The sequence below is a fragment of the Periplaneta americana genome, unplaced genomic scaffold (genome assembly GCF_040183065.1).
Source record: "Periplaneta americana isolate PAMFEO1 unplaced genomic scaffold, P.americana_PAMFEO1_priV1 scaffold_74, whole genome shotgun sequence".
Lineage (NCBI taxonomy): Eukaryota > Metazoa > Arthropoda > Insecta > Blattodea > Blattidae > Periplaneta > Periplaneta americana.
Window position 1 is genome coordinate 2,570 of NW_027185555.1, and position 14,015 is coordinate 16,584.

General features: G+C 35.5%; 3 protein-coding genes across 3 annotated transcripts; all 3 read right to left on the reverse strand.

Moving 5' to 3' along the window:
• Positions 1-282: 282 nt before the first annotated feature.
• Positions 283-2,828, reverse strand: LOC138694165 (cytochrome b-like; the record flags this gene model as incomplete). The annotated part of the gene is made up of 2 exons (XM_069817745.1): positions 2,756-2,828; positions 283-946 (listed from the first exon to the last, which is right to left on the reverse strand). Coding segments are annotated over exons 1-2 (737 nt in total), but the record flags the coding sequence as incomplete, so codon positions are not given.
• A 367-nt stretch (positions 2,829-3,195) lies between these two features.
• LOC138694163 (uncharacterized) lies at positions 3,196-4,413 on the reverse strand. Its single transcript, XM_069817743.1, has one exon. It carries the CDS (start codon positions 4,411-4,413, stop codon positions 3,196-3,198), a length of 1,218 nt encoding a protein of 405 aa, XP_069673844.1.
• A 459-nt stretch (positions 4,414-4,872) lies between these two features.
• LOC138694164 (uncharacterized) lies at positions 4,873-12,735 on the reverse strand. The gene is made up of 2 exons (XM_069817744.1): positions 11,659-12,735; positions 4,873-4,911 (listed from the first exon to the last, which is right to left on the reverse strand). The coding sequence occupies exons 1-2, from the start codon at positions 12,733-12,735 to the stop codon at positions 4,873-4,875; spliced, it is 1,116 nt and encodes a 371-aa protein (XP_069673845.1).
• Between the last annotated feature and the right edge of the window lie 1,280 nt (positions 12,736-14,015).

Sequence of the window (14,015 nt, forward strand, 5' to 3'; positions counted from 1 at the left end):
GAAATTATTTGAGTTAACAAGTACTCTTATTAAGTTTCTTATAGGTTATACCCTTGTTTAAGTTCAATATTTAAATTGAAAGTCCTATCCCAGTTATCAGCATGAGTACTAAATTAGCACCCAACAGACTTCCAAAGTTCCATAAATAGGATATATTTATAGGGGTAGGAAGATCTATGAGGGATGCATAAGCCATTCTTTTTAAGCTTAGAATCTAGATTTTTGAATTTGTCTCTGGACTGTGTATTTCTACAGTCTCTTATTTATATCTGAGTGGTATACTCTGGTACTATACTTAAAGGTGTTACTAGGGGGTCTGCCTGGATATTGTTATCAGGATGGGATAACCAATTAGGCACCCAGCATACAAGCCATACTAAGACTCCTATATAAATTATTAAAGTAATCATATCTTTTATAGTAAAATAAGGGTGGAATCTTATACAGTCTGGATCAGTCCCACTGGGATTACTACTACCGAATTCATGTAGCAGGATTAAATGTATGCATACTACTACAAGAAGTATAAAAGGTAATAAATAATGTAAAGAATAAAATCTGTTTAAAGTGGGATTGTCTACACTATAGCCTCCCCATAATGCTTGGACTAAGGTGTCACTTATTACACTGAATAGGTTAGTGATCACAGTTGCCCCCCAATAGGACATTTGTCCCCAAGGTAGAACGTATCCTAAAAAGGCGGTCATTATCATCAATAAAAATATGACTACCCCTGACAACCACAACCAGCTAAATTGATAAGATTGATAATACAATCCTCTTGCCATATGTAAATATACTAGAGCAAAAAATACACTAGCACCATTTGCGTGTAGATATTTCAACCAGTATCCTCCCGCTACGTCCCGAAGAATGTTTTCTATACTTTCAAAAGCTAAACTTATGTGACCACAGTAATGCCACGTCTTGCGTAAGAGAAATGATTCTATTTAAATACAAAATAAGATAAAACTTTCGACTACAGGTTCCCCTGCAGTGACTTTGTGGCGACTTAACTCACATTACATGAGCTTGACGGACAATGTGAGCAATATGGCTACATTCATGCAAATGCATTACTTACAACTTCACGCTTGAACCTAAGTGAAATCAGGGATTTCACATCTGCTTCTGTAATACAGCGCTCTTGCGTACTGCGGTGCAAGTGCCACCCTACATAAAACCATGAAACTTGCCTTATATCGATCTTCGAAAGCTTATCTAGATCTCCCTTTTACTCGGCAGCCATGCAATACTTGTATTGTAGGTAAGAGAGGATAAACTCATTAAGCCTCACACTCAGCTGTGTTCACCATACCCGTCAGATAGCTTCCATTTCTTTCCACGAATACTCTGGTACTTCATTCTCCACATCCAGCGATGTCTACCTAGTTCCCTAATCTGCTTCGATACCTTACGCTTTTTAAAATGAGCTTGTTAACAATAGTCTTTGTATTCCTATCAGTTGCGGGATTTTAGCCATACTCCTAAGTTCTATTATTGTTTTAATTTTTTAGCCTACTACCTTTTAAATTTGAGAATGAAATAAAATATAGACTGACGTTCACGTATAACCGCTACAGCTGGCACGTGATTGGTAACGCCAAACTCCACACCCCGGTGTTATGTCATTAACATCTGTGCCACACAATCTTAGTACTACTATTCAGCCCGAGGACTCGTATTGAGGGGGTTTCTGTTAGAATCCTATCCGATCTACTAGTAAGAAACAATTCTCCCCTTTTTAATTAATTGTCATTAAGTATGCACAAGGTTGGAACGCCCATATAACGGTCCACTATCACAACCGTTTCTTGCAAAATGTAGAAATGCTTACATCTCATGCAACCTTTCTCAAGACTTTCACTCTTGATAATAATTAGCTCATTAAAGATATTTAGATAATTAAGAATCATTACACTCTTCATTCAATGTTTACTTTATCCAATCATTTCATTCCTCACTCGTCTCACTGCTCCTCATATCCTCACTTCATTCTTGAAACATTCAATATTTCACTCATCATTACATGAGAGAGTTTGTATCATGTTGAACAATTTACTCAATTCTTCGTAACTTCTTCAACATTCCAGCAGGATGTGTGTGTGTGTACACCTCTGGTACCTACTGAAGGTAGGTAGGGTGTATCCCTCTGATACCCTGAAAGGTATTACAGAAGGTAAGACCTGAAAGGACAGGATGTACCTGGAGAGTATACTCCCTCTCGGATGCATCGGTATAAAAGATGTATACGAGATAGTGTACCCGGAAGGTACATGGGTGGAAATGTTCCTGAAAGATGTGCTACTTGATCTAAATGTTATAATTGTACCCCAATCCCACCCGTATTAAATACATAAATGCACGACACCCCCCGTTTATATGGAGGCTACCTTGAGGGGTCAAGGATGCGAACTTTACGCGGCATCACACATGTCGTTCTATCAAGGTAATAAAAGATTTAAGGTTGATAGACCTATCTCAAGGCCTAAGGAAAAGGTTTTAGCGTGCGAACACCGCTATCGTAAGTTTATATAATTAAATATATCGTAAATCCCCAAAGTCTAACCCTTATAAAATCTTCTACATCTATCAAAAAGAAACTTTTAACAATTCCTACATTCCATATAGCATATAAAACTATACACTATCCCCTTATTAAAGTTTGGCCATACAGTAACAATGAATACTGTTTACACCAATATTAAACCCATTCTCATTCCTACTCCACATCCAAACATTTCCACCCATGTACCTTCCGGGTACACTATCTCGTATACATCTTTTATACCGATGCATCCGAGAGGGAGTATACTCTCCAGGTACATCCTGTCCTTTCAGGTCTTACCTTCTGTAATACCTTTCAGGGTATCAGAGGGATACACCCTACCTACCTTCAGTAGGTACCAGAGGTGTACACACACACACATCCTGCTGGAATGTTGAAGAAGTTACGAAGAATTGAGTAAATTGTTCAACATGATACAAACTCTCTCATGTAATGATGAGTGAAATATTGAATGTTTCAAGAATGAAGTGAGGATATGAGGAGCAGTGAGACGAGTGAGGAATGAAATGGCTGGATAAAGTAAACATTGAATGAAGAATGCAATGAATCTTAATTATCTAAATAATCTAAATGTATGAGCAAATATACAATGTATGTAATACTTTAGAACAATTTCATGTAACATTTCATTCAGGAATAATTTTATCACAACAAATTATACTGTCTTCAGCGGTTATGTGGCGCCTACTTATGACATCTACTGGATCCCCTTTATGATTTTGTATTAGATTCATAACAAACATTATGAAACTGGCCAAAGTCAATACGCTACCACAAGCAGCAATAGAGGACCATTCATTTGTGGTGATTTCAGGTATTCTTCTGGGTACACCAGCTATACCCCAGAAGTGCATTGGTAGGAATATTAAATTCACACCGATTGTAAATGTTATTACAAAAACTGTATTTTGGAATTCATTTAACATTCTTCCTGTGAATTTACCGTGCCAATAAATTATTGCAGATAATAAAGCGTACACCGCCCCTAATGATAATACATAATGAAAATGTCCTACTACATAGTATGTATCGTGAAAATAAGTGTCCAAAGGTGCTTGACTTAATACGATTCCGGTTACACCTCCCATAGTAAATAGTCCAATAAATATAGTAGATAATACATAGCTGCTTATTCTGCTAGATATACCTCCAAGTATTGTAGCTATCCAGCTGAATACCTTTATCCCGGTAGGGATGGCTATTAACATTGTAGCTGCACTAAAGTAGGCTCGAGAGTCTATATCCATCCCTACTGTAAACATGTGATGACTCCAGACTAGACAACCTAAAAAGGCTATAGATAACATGGCATACACCATACCCACTACTCCAAATATGGGTTTCTGGCAAAGTTTGGACAGTATCATGGATATACTTCCAAAAGCCGGCAATATTAGTATATAAACTTCTGGATGACCAAAGAACCAAAAGAGATGTTGCCATAATATAGGATCTCCCCCTCCAACAGGATCAAAGAAAGAAGTGTTAAATCTGCGATCACTAATCATCATAGTTAAACCCCCTGCAAGTACCGGAAGAGTAAGCACAAGAAGAAAAGCAGTGATTGCAATGCTCCAAACTAGTAAAGGGATTTTATGGATTTGGGTATTTCGATATAGAATACAGGTAGACAAGACATTAATACCCCCTGCTATAGAGGATAATCCAGCTAGGTGTAAAGCTAGTATACCATAGTCAGCATAGATTCCACCGTAGGACAAAGGAGGGTACAAAGTCCAACCCGCATCAAGATTTCCACATATCAGCATCACTATGGATATGGGTAATAACCAGAATGCGAAAGCATTTACACGAGGATATGCCATATCTTTACAGCCTAGCATTACTGGTAATAACCAGTTAGCTACCCCTCCCATAAAGGCGGGCATTAGCATATAAAAAATCATTAGTAAGCCATGGTAAGTAATAATAATATTATATTGCTCATAGTTCCCCATTAAAGCCATGGGATTTATTATTTGATATCTTATCATCATGGACATAGCTGTCGCAATTATTCCTGCTATAAAAGAAAATACAAAGTACAAAAGAGCGATATCCTTGGCATTAGTAGACCAGAGGTACCTCTTACTAAAGTAATTTATAACCATTTTCTTTAAAGAAGGTTCAAATATTTGAATAATATCTCTATTATGATCCAAGTTACAAAGGTTTGAATAACCGCATGTTTGATCTCCCAAAAAATAAAATTGAAAGTAATGAGGCCATGTAACACTCTGTTAAGATTTTTAATTCTCTTAAAATCTTCAGGGTTGCACCTTAGGATAAAATATAACATAACACTAGAATCCTGAGGGTACTTCAGGATGGAATGGGTGCACCTTAAAAGGCGAATAAAAACATTAGGGCCATCATTAATGCAAATAATCCTAATGCCTCAGTCAATGCAAAACCCAGTATTGCAGAGTTCATAAGTACTGAACGTAAAGTAGGGTTTCTACTTATTCCTAAAACAAGGGCAGCAAAAATCAAACCTACCCCGATAGCGGCCCCTCCTAAAGCCAGAGTAGCTACCCCTGCAGCTAAAAGTTTGAAAGAATGTAACATCTTTTATATAACATATGGTTAAAACTAAATTTCAAAACATAACTCTCAAAAAGTAATATAGGTGAGAATTCTATAAAGATATGATTTTATTTCTCTCTACTATTCGTACATGAAAATCGTTTTTTTTCCAAACTTGATTTAATTAGTAACTTTTCAGAATTTAATTAGTAAAATTGCCTCTACTAATTAATTAGTAATTTTAACAATTTACAAGAATTCGTGCAACATTTTCGTGAACAATTTCATGTAACATTTCATTCAAGAATATTTATCATAAATATCTTTCATTCAAAACAAGAATTTACAAGGAATCCTTACATTCTTCATTCAATGTTTACTTTATCCAATCATTTCATTCCTCACTCGTCTCACTGCTCCTCATATCCTCACTTCATTCTTGAAACATTCAATATTTCACTCATCATTACATGAGAGAGTTTGTATCATGTTGAACAATTTACTCAATTCTTCGTAACTTCTTCAACATTCCAGCAGGATGTGTGTGTGTGTACACCTCTGGTACCTACTGAAGGTAGGTAGGGTGTATCCCTCTGATACCCTGAAAGGTATTACAGAAGGTAAGACCTGAAAGGACAGGATGTACCTGGAGAGTATACTCCCTCTCGGATGCATCGGTATAAAAGATGTATACGAGATAGTGTACCCGGAAGGTACATGGGTGGATTAATCAACAGTGGATCGTGATCTATTAAGATCGAGTGTGGTGTGCGTAGACAATTAATACTTGAAGTATACATGCGAGTATACGAAACTTCTGTCTCTGTGTTGAGCAGATAATTCCGTAAGATTTTAGTATAAACATTTATCACCAAAGATTTATCCATTACAATATTAAACACTATTCCCAATGCCAAAGTTAAATAAAGTATACATTAACCTACACCTTTCTGTTCCGTAGTCCTATTACCCCCATCTTGATGATGCGGGTTAGGATTCCGATAACAGCAGGATGTGTGTGTACCTCTCCTCCTGATCTCCATCTCTATAATACTCCTACTCCACACTCTCTAGTGTACAGTGTACACTATCTCGTATGCAGTCTGTGTCTATGACACCCTACCCTTTCAGGGTATCAGAGGGATACACCCTACCTACCTTCAGTAGGTACCAGAGGTGTACACACACACACATCCTGCTGGAATGTTGAAGAAGTTACGAAGAATTGAGTAAATTGTTCAACATGATACAAACTCTCTCATGTAATGATGAGTGAAATATTGAATGTTTCAAGAATGAAGTGAGGATATGAGGAGCAGTGAGACGAGTGAGGAATGAAATGGCTGGATAAAGTAAACATTGAATGAAGAATGCAATGAATCTTAACTATTTTTCATTTTGATTTCTTTTAATGTCCATGTTACGACATAATTTGTGTTCCAGTCTCTATAGAAATGGTTATAGTTAGAACTGTTTTTGTAGTATGTTGAAATTCAGGTTATTTGAATTTCTATTGAGTATTTCTATTCTTTCCTACTTATTTACAGTAGTTATGATTAGTAGAGTAGTTTAAACCAGGGTCTACTTCTGTTTAGTCCTCTCGTACTAAAACAGAATGAAATACTTAATATATATCCTGGAGGATAGAAACCCACCTGTATTACTACGGTGTTAACCCAGCTCACGTTACTTTTTAAGTGGAGGACAGCCACACCCTTAGTACCGGCTTTAGCACTAGGATAAGTAGAGCCGACATCGAGGTGCCAATCGTTAGAAACTATTTATTCTATTTACTTAACATTAGCCTGTTATCCCCGGGGTTACTTTATACTTTTCCTTCTGAATGAAGTTTTTATATGAAAGGATAATTCCTCTTCTATATACCAAATATATTGAAGCCAATACTCTCATTCGATGATAGAAATACTGGTTATAGGAGCCGGTTGCACCTCCATTTCGACAGAAGTTAGATTTCCTCTGTTTCCTCCCCAGATGAACTGTCATAAAGATACTTATCTATTTTTGTTACAGTAAAGCACCCGGGGTCTTCTCGTCCTACCAGGATGGAGTGGAACATCTTAACCACTTGAGCAATTTCACCTAGTCTTTTAGTGAGACAACATTCCCATCGTTATACCATTCACAATAACACCATTTAAATGCTGATAATTTAGCTACCTTTGGACCGTCAGGTTTACAGCCGCCGTTCACTGTTTTAGAGCACTTGGCAGGTATCGGTCGATATACTTGAGAAATTACATTGGCATAGACCTATGTTTTTGATAAACAGTCGTGAGATATTTCGAGTTCCTTACTAAAAGTTTTCTGTGGATTATAATTTCCAATCTTCACGATTATGCTCTATCCCGTTCATATTTTTACCTAAGAAAAGGTTGAAAATCGATTGTAAAGACGTCTGTAGATTGTCCTAAGGTTACTTGTGTAGACCTCATCAAAAGTGCAAAGCTTCTAATAGCGGTAGCACTTAGGAGCTACTAAAAAGTATGATTTTATATCTTAATATTAACTTTATTTCTTCATATAATTAGTGATTCAGAGATATTATTAAGATATAATTTAATCATTTAAGGTTTATACCTAATGCACTTACCATATTGTCATAATAAGTGTGATTGGAATAGTATGAATTACTTCACTATTCTCCCTACTTCCATAGGTTTAGTAGCTAACCAGATATCAGCAGACAAGGAAATGGTCTATCACCTCTTCACACTCTTTATGCTTATTTAAATTAAATAAACTCTTTCTCCAGGCACCATCTTATTGAATAAGCTGGGAGAATAAGAAAGTGAAACCTTCTGCTTTCGGGTCTATAGAGGGGTATTGTATAATTTTTATCCCTCTTCAGTTGTCTACGAGCCCCAAAACTTTAATGGGTAACGACTAACTTGTAGTAACTTTTATCATCTATTCTTTTCCCATTGGAAAGTTGCTTAATACAAGTTTCTGTCATTTACTACAAACTAAAAAAGTAAAATAGAGACTGGCAACACGGTAATGATTCGGTGCACTATATCATTTGGAAGTTCATATGATTAAATTTGTTCTTCTTCTAATCTTTCTCCTTCTCCCACCTCGTTTTCGAATAAAAGCGAGATATCGTCTAAATCATCATCCCCATCATAATCTAATAGGGGGATTATATCCCCTACAAGAGATCTATCGAAAAGCATTGGTTAAATGATAAATATTCAATTAAATTTCAAAACATAACTCTCAAAAAGTAAAATAGAGACTGGCAACACGGTAATGATTCGGTGCACTATCTCATTTGGAAGTTTTGTACCTGGGAAAGTTCTCTAATTTATATTTTCTCTTAAGATAAGCAGCACTTCTCACGGGTTTAAGCAAATAGCTTAACTCAGGATTAGATTGGACTTCTTTTAATAAAGCAGGATCTTCTTTAATCTTTTTAGTAATTTCTTCTGGGGTCAAATCTATTAAATCTTTTAATTCTCTTTTATAATCTCCTACTATCAGATTGATATCCCACTCTTCGGACAATTCCCTGGACTTTCTGAAAGGGATATTTTTAACCAGATGAGATCCAAAGTAGGGATTTAAAACCACTTCCCAAAGTTTTCTTTTCATTCTTTCAGATTAGAAATATAGCAAAAGATGTAACATTGAAGATATGCTACCATTATCTCGAAACCTAGAAATATTCCAATCCCAGTCAAGGATATTAAACTAGCTCCTACTATTGATAAAACAATGTGTACCATAAATTTTCCTGCTGCTAAGTTAATAAATAATCGGAGTCCTAAACTTAGAACTCTGTTTAAGTAAGCTATTATCTCTAGTAGAAGCATAGGTATTAACATATAATTACTACCCTCAGGCATAAATTGGTTTACATATTTATAATTATATCTATAAAGGTTATAAATAATGACCCCTCCCATGATTATCCCTGCTGTACCTAAAGCTACCCTAACATCACTAGCCGGAGCTAGGGTGTAAGGTAGAGTACCCATTAGATTACCTATTATCAGAAATACCCCCAATAAGGAATAAGGTAAAAGTATAGTGTAAACAGGGTTCATTATCTTAGCTTTACGCGCTAAATAATAAACTCCACACATTAACAGGACTACCATTGACCACGGAGAGTACGACCTCTCATAAAAGAGTGATGAGCCCTTCATGTTACTTTACATCACGTGGTCTACTACCGGGGTAGTATGCAAATACTTTTTCAAATCTTTTCATTTCTGAGACATTTATAAGAAGAGGGATTAACTTCCAGGTATCTGTTTCAACAATGATTATAATCTTATCTGCAACCGTTCTCAACCCTTTAGAACTATTTAGACTTAAGTTCAATATCTTCACTTGTCCAGTCTTCAGCAATTCAATATCTTGGGAAGTATAAAGATTCTTTAGAACCAGTCTAGCCACTTCGGACACTAGAGGATCATCATAAAACAATCCCAGACTTTCCAATCCATGCAATAACATACTGTGGAAATATTCCATTTTATTTATCATTAACCAATGAAATCTTTTCACATTTAAAGAATTACCCTCATAATTCAAACTTAGATGGTATAATCTTGCCATCCAATGTAGATTATTACATCGATAATGAATATCTGAAACTGGCCTTTCAGATTCAATATCTTTAAAAGGGAATACTAGACCTCTGTCGGTGTTTTGATCAGAGATTTTTCGTAATGGATCTAATTTACTCTCTTTCTCGCAAGAAGATTTTAAATAATCTCCCTTACCACTTCTCCAAATTAAATTTAAATGATCAAAATAGTATCTAAATTTAGGATCAAAATCCAGACTATCGCAAATCTCATCCCAACCAGAATTCCCCCGATAACTATTGAAATAAGCCTGAATACCTTTTGCTACAAGAGAATCTCCCTTTAAAAGTAAAAATTCTTCCAAGAGTTGTTCTGCATCTAAATCTACAGTAGAAATTATCTTAAATAGTAAAAGCTTTCTCAATATCTCTATAAACTTATTATCTTTTAGCATCTCCTCGCTACTCCCATAACTATCTAAAAGTTTTAAGAGGGTAGCTAAATAGTTTACCCAATCTTTGGGTAAATGTATGACTCTCTGAATTCTCAAAATACTTTCTTTAGTATAATCTATCCGAGATTTATCGAGAGTAGAGAGAAGAGGGATAATCAGGGACACAATCTGTACCATAGCTTTCCTTGTTTCAGGGTTCTTCACTTTAGCAAAAAGAGAAGCACGATTCAACATCCTCTTATATAACATATGGTTAAAACTAAATTTCAAAACATAACTCTCAAAAAGTAATATAGGTGAGAATTCTATAAAGATATGATTTTATTTCTCTCTACTATTCGTACATGAAAATCGTTTTTTTTCCAAACTTGATTTAATTAGTAACTTTTCAGAATTTAATTAGTAAAATTGCCTCTACTAATTAATTAGTAATTTTAACAATTTACAAGAATTCGTGCAACATTTTCGTGAACAATTTCATGTAACATTTCATTCAAGAATATTTATCATAAATATCTTTCATTCAAAACAAGAATTTACAAGGAATCCTTACATTCTTCATTCAATGTTTACTTTATCCAATCATTTCATTCCTCACTCGTCTCACTGCTCCTCATATCCTCACTTCATTCTTGAAACATTCAATATTTCACTCATCATTACATGAGAGAGTTTGTATCATGTTGAACAATTTACTCAATTCTTCGTAACTTCTTCAACATTCCAGCAGGATGTGTGTGTGTACCCTGAAAGGTAGTATACCTGAAAGGGTAGGGTTGAGAGTGAGATAAAAGAGTGTAAAGGTGAAAATGCTATAGAAGTGAGATTATAAAATGTATCTAGAAATGTAGAGGGATATGAAACGTGGCGTGGTAAAACCTTCTCAAATGGTGAAATAGACTGGAGATTGAAATATTAAAATTAATGTAAATAAAATCCATTGAATACATCCAAACATTTCCACCCATGTACCTTCCGGGTACACTATCTCGTATACATCTTTTATACCGATGCATCCGAGAGGGAGTATACTCTCCAGGTACATCCTGTCCTTTCAGGTCTTACCTTCTGTAATACCTTTCAGGGTATCAGAGGGATACACCCTACCTACCTTCAGTAGGTACCAGAGGTGTACACACACACACATCCTGCTGGAATGTTGAAGAAGTTACGAAGAATTGAGTAAATTGTTCAACATGATACAAACTCTCTCATGTAATGATGAGTGAAATATTGAATGTTTCAAGAATGAAGTGAGGATATGAGGAGCAGTGAGACGAGTGAGGAATGAAATGGCTGGATAAAGTAAACATTGAATGAAGAATGCAATGAATCTTAATTATCTAAATAATCTAAATGTATGAGCAAATATACAATGTATGTAATACTTTAGAACAATTTCATGTAACATTTCATTCAGGAATAATTTTATCACAACAAATTATACTGTCTTCAGCGGTTATGTGGCGCCTACTTATGACATCTACTGGATCCCCTTTATGATTTTGTATTAGATTCATAACAAACATTATGAAACTGGCCAAAGTCAATACGCTACCACAAGCAGCAATAGAGGACCATTCATTTGTGGTGATTTCAGGTATTCTTCTGGGTACACCAGCTATACCCCAGAAGTGCATTGGTAGGAATATTAAATTCACACCGATTGTAAATGTTATTACAAAAACTGTATTTTGGAATTCATTTAACATTCTTCCTGTGAATTTACCGTGCCAATAAATTATTGCAGATAATAAAGCGTACACCGCCCCTAATGATAATACATAATGAAAATGTCCTACTACATAGTATGTATCGTGAAAATAAGTGTCCAAAGGTGCTTGACTTAATACGATTCCGGTTACACCTCCCATAGTAAATAGTCCAATAAATATAGTAGATAATACATAGCTGCTTATTCTGCTAGATATACCTCCAAGTATTGTAGCTATCCAGCTGAATACCTTTATCCCGGTAGGGATGGCTATTAACATTGTAGCTGCACTAAAGTAGGCTCGAGAGTCTATATCCATCCCTACTGTAAACATGTGATGACTCCAGACTAGACAACCTAAAAAGGCTATAGATAACATGGCATACACCATACCCACTACTCCAAATATGGGTTTCTGGCAAAGTTTGGACAGTATCATGGATATACTTCCAAAAGCCGGCAATATTAGTATATAAACTTCTGGATGACCAAAGAACCAAAAGAGATGTTGCCATAATATAGGATCTCCCCCTCCAACAGGATCAAAGAAAGAAGTGTTAAATCTGCGATCACTAATCATCATAGTTAAACCCCCTGCAAGTACCGGAAGAGTAAGCACAAGAAGAAAAGCAGTGATTGCAATGCTCCAAACTAGTAAAGGGATTTTATGGATTTGGGTATTTCGATATAGAATACAGGTAGACAAGACATTAATACCCCCTGCTATAGAGGATAATCCAGCTAGGTGTAAAGCTAGTATACCATAGTCAGCATAGATTCCACCGTAGGACAAAGGAGGGTACAAAGTCCAACCCGCATCAAGATTTCCACATATCAGCATCACTATGGATATGGGTAATAACCAGAATGCGAAAGCATTTACACGAGGATATGCCATATCTTTACAGCCTAGCATTACTGGTAATAACCAGTTAGCTACCCCTCCCATAAAGGCGGGCATTAGCATATAAAAAATCATTAGTAAGCCATGGTAAGTAATAATAATATTATATTGCTCATAGTTCCCCATTAAAGCCATGGGATTTATTATTTGATATCTTATCATCATGGACATAGCTGTCGCAATTATTCCTGCTATAAAAGAAAATACAAAGTACAAAAGAGCGATATCCTTGGCATTAGTAGACCAGAGGTACCTCTTACTAAAGTAATTTATAACCATTTTCTTTAAAGAAGGTTCAAATATTTGAATAATATCTCTATTATGATCCAAGTTACAAAGGTTTGAATAACCGCATGTTTGATCTCCCAAAAAATAAAATTGAAAGTAATGAGGCCATGTAACACTCTGTTAAGATTTTTAATTCTCTTAAAATCTTCAGGGTTGCACCTTAGGATAAAATATAACATAACACTAGAATCCTGAGGGTACTTCAGGATGGAATGGGTGCACCTTAAAAGGCGAATAAAAACATTAGGGCCATCATTAATGCAAATAATCCTAATGCCTCAGTCAATGCAAAACCCAGTATTGCAGAGTTCATAAGTACTGAACGTAAAGTAGGGTTTCTACTTATTCCTAAAACAAGGGCAGCAAAAATCAAACCTACCCCGATAGCGGCCCCTCCTAAAGCCAGAGTAGCTACCCCTGCAGCTAAAAGTTTGAAAGAATGTAACATCTTTTATATAACATATGGTTAAAACTAAATTTCAAAACATAACTCTCAAAAAGTAATATAGGTGAGAATTCTATAAAGATATGATTTTATTTCTCTCTACTATTCGTACATGAAAATCGTTTTTTTTCCAAACTTGATTTAATTAGTAACTTTTCAGAATTTAATTAGTAAAATTGCCTCTACTAATTAATTAGTAATTTTAACAATTTACAAGAATTCGTGCAACATTTTCGTGAACAATTTCATGTAACATTTCATTCAAGAATATTTATCATAAATATCTTTCATTCAAAACAAGAATTTACAAGGAATCCTTACATTCTTCATTCAATGTTTACTTTATCCAATCATTTCATTCCTCACTCGTCTCACTGCTCCTCATATCCTCACTTCATTCTTGAAACATTCAATATTTCACTCATCATTACATGAGAGAGTTTGTATCATGTTGAACAATTTACTCAATTCTTCGTAACTTCTTCAACATTCCAGCAGGATGTGTGTGTGTGTACACCTCTGGTACCTACTGAAGGTAGGTAGGGTGTATCCCTCTGAT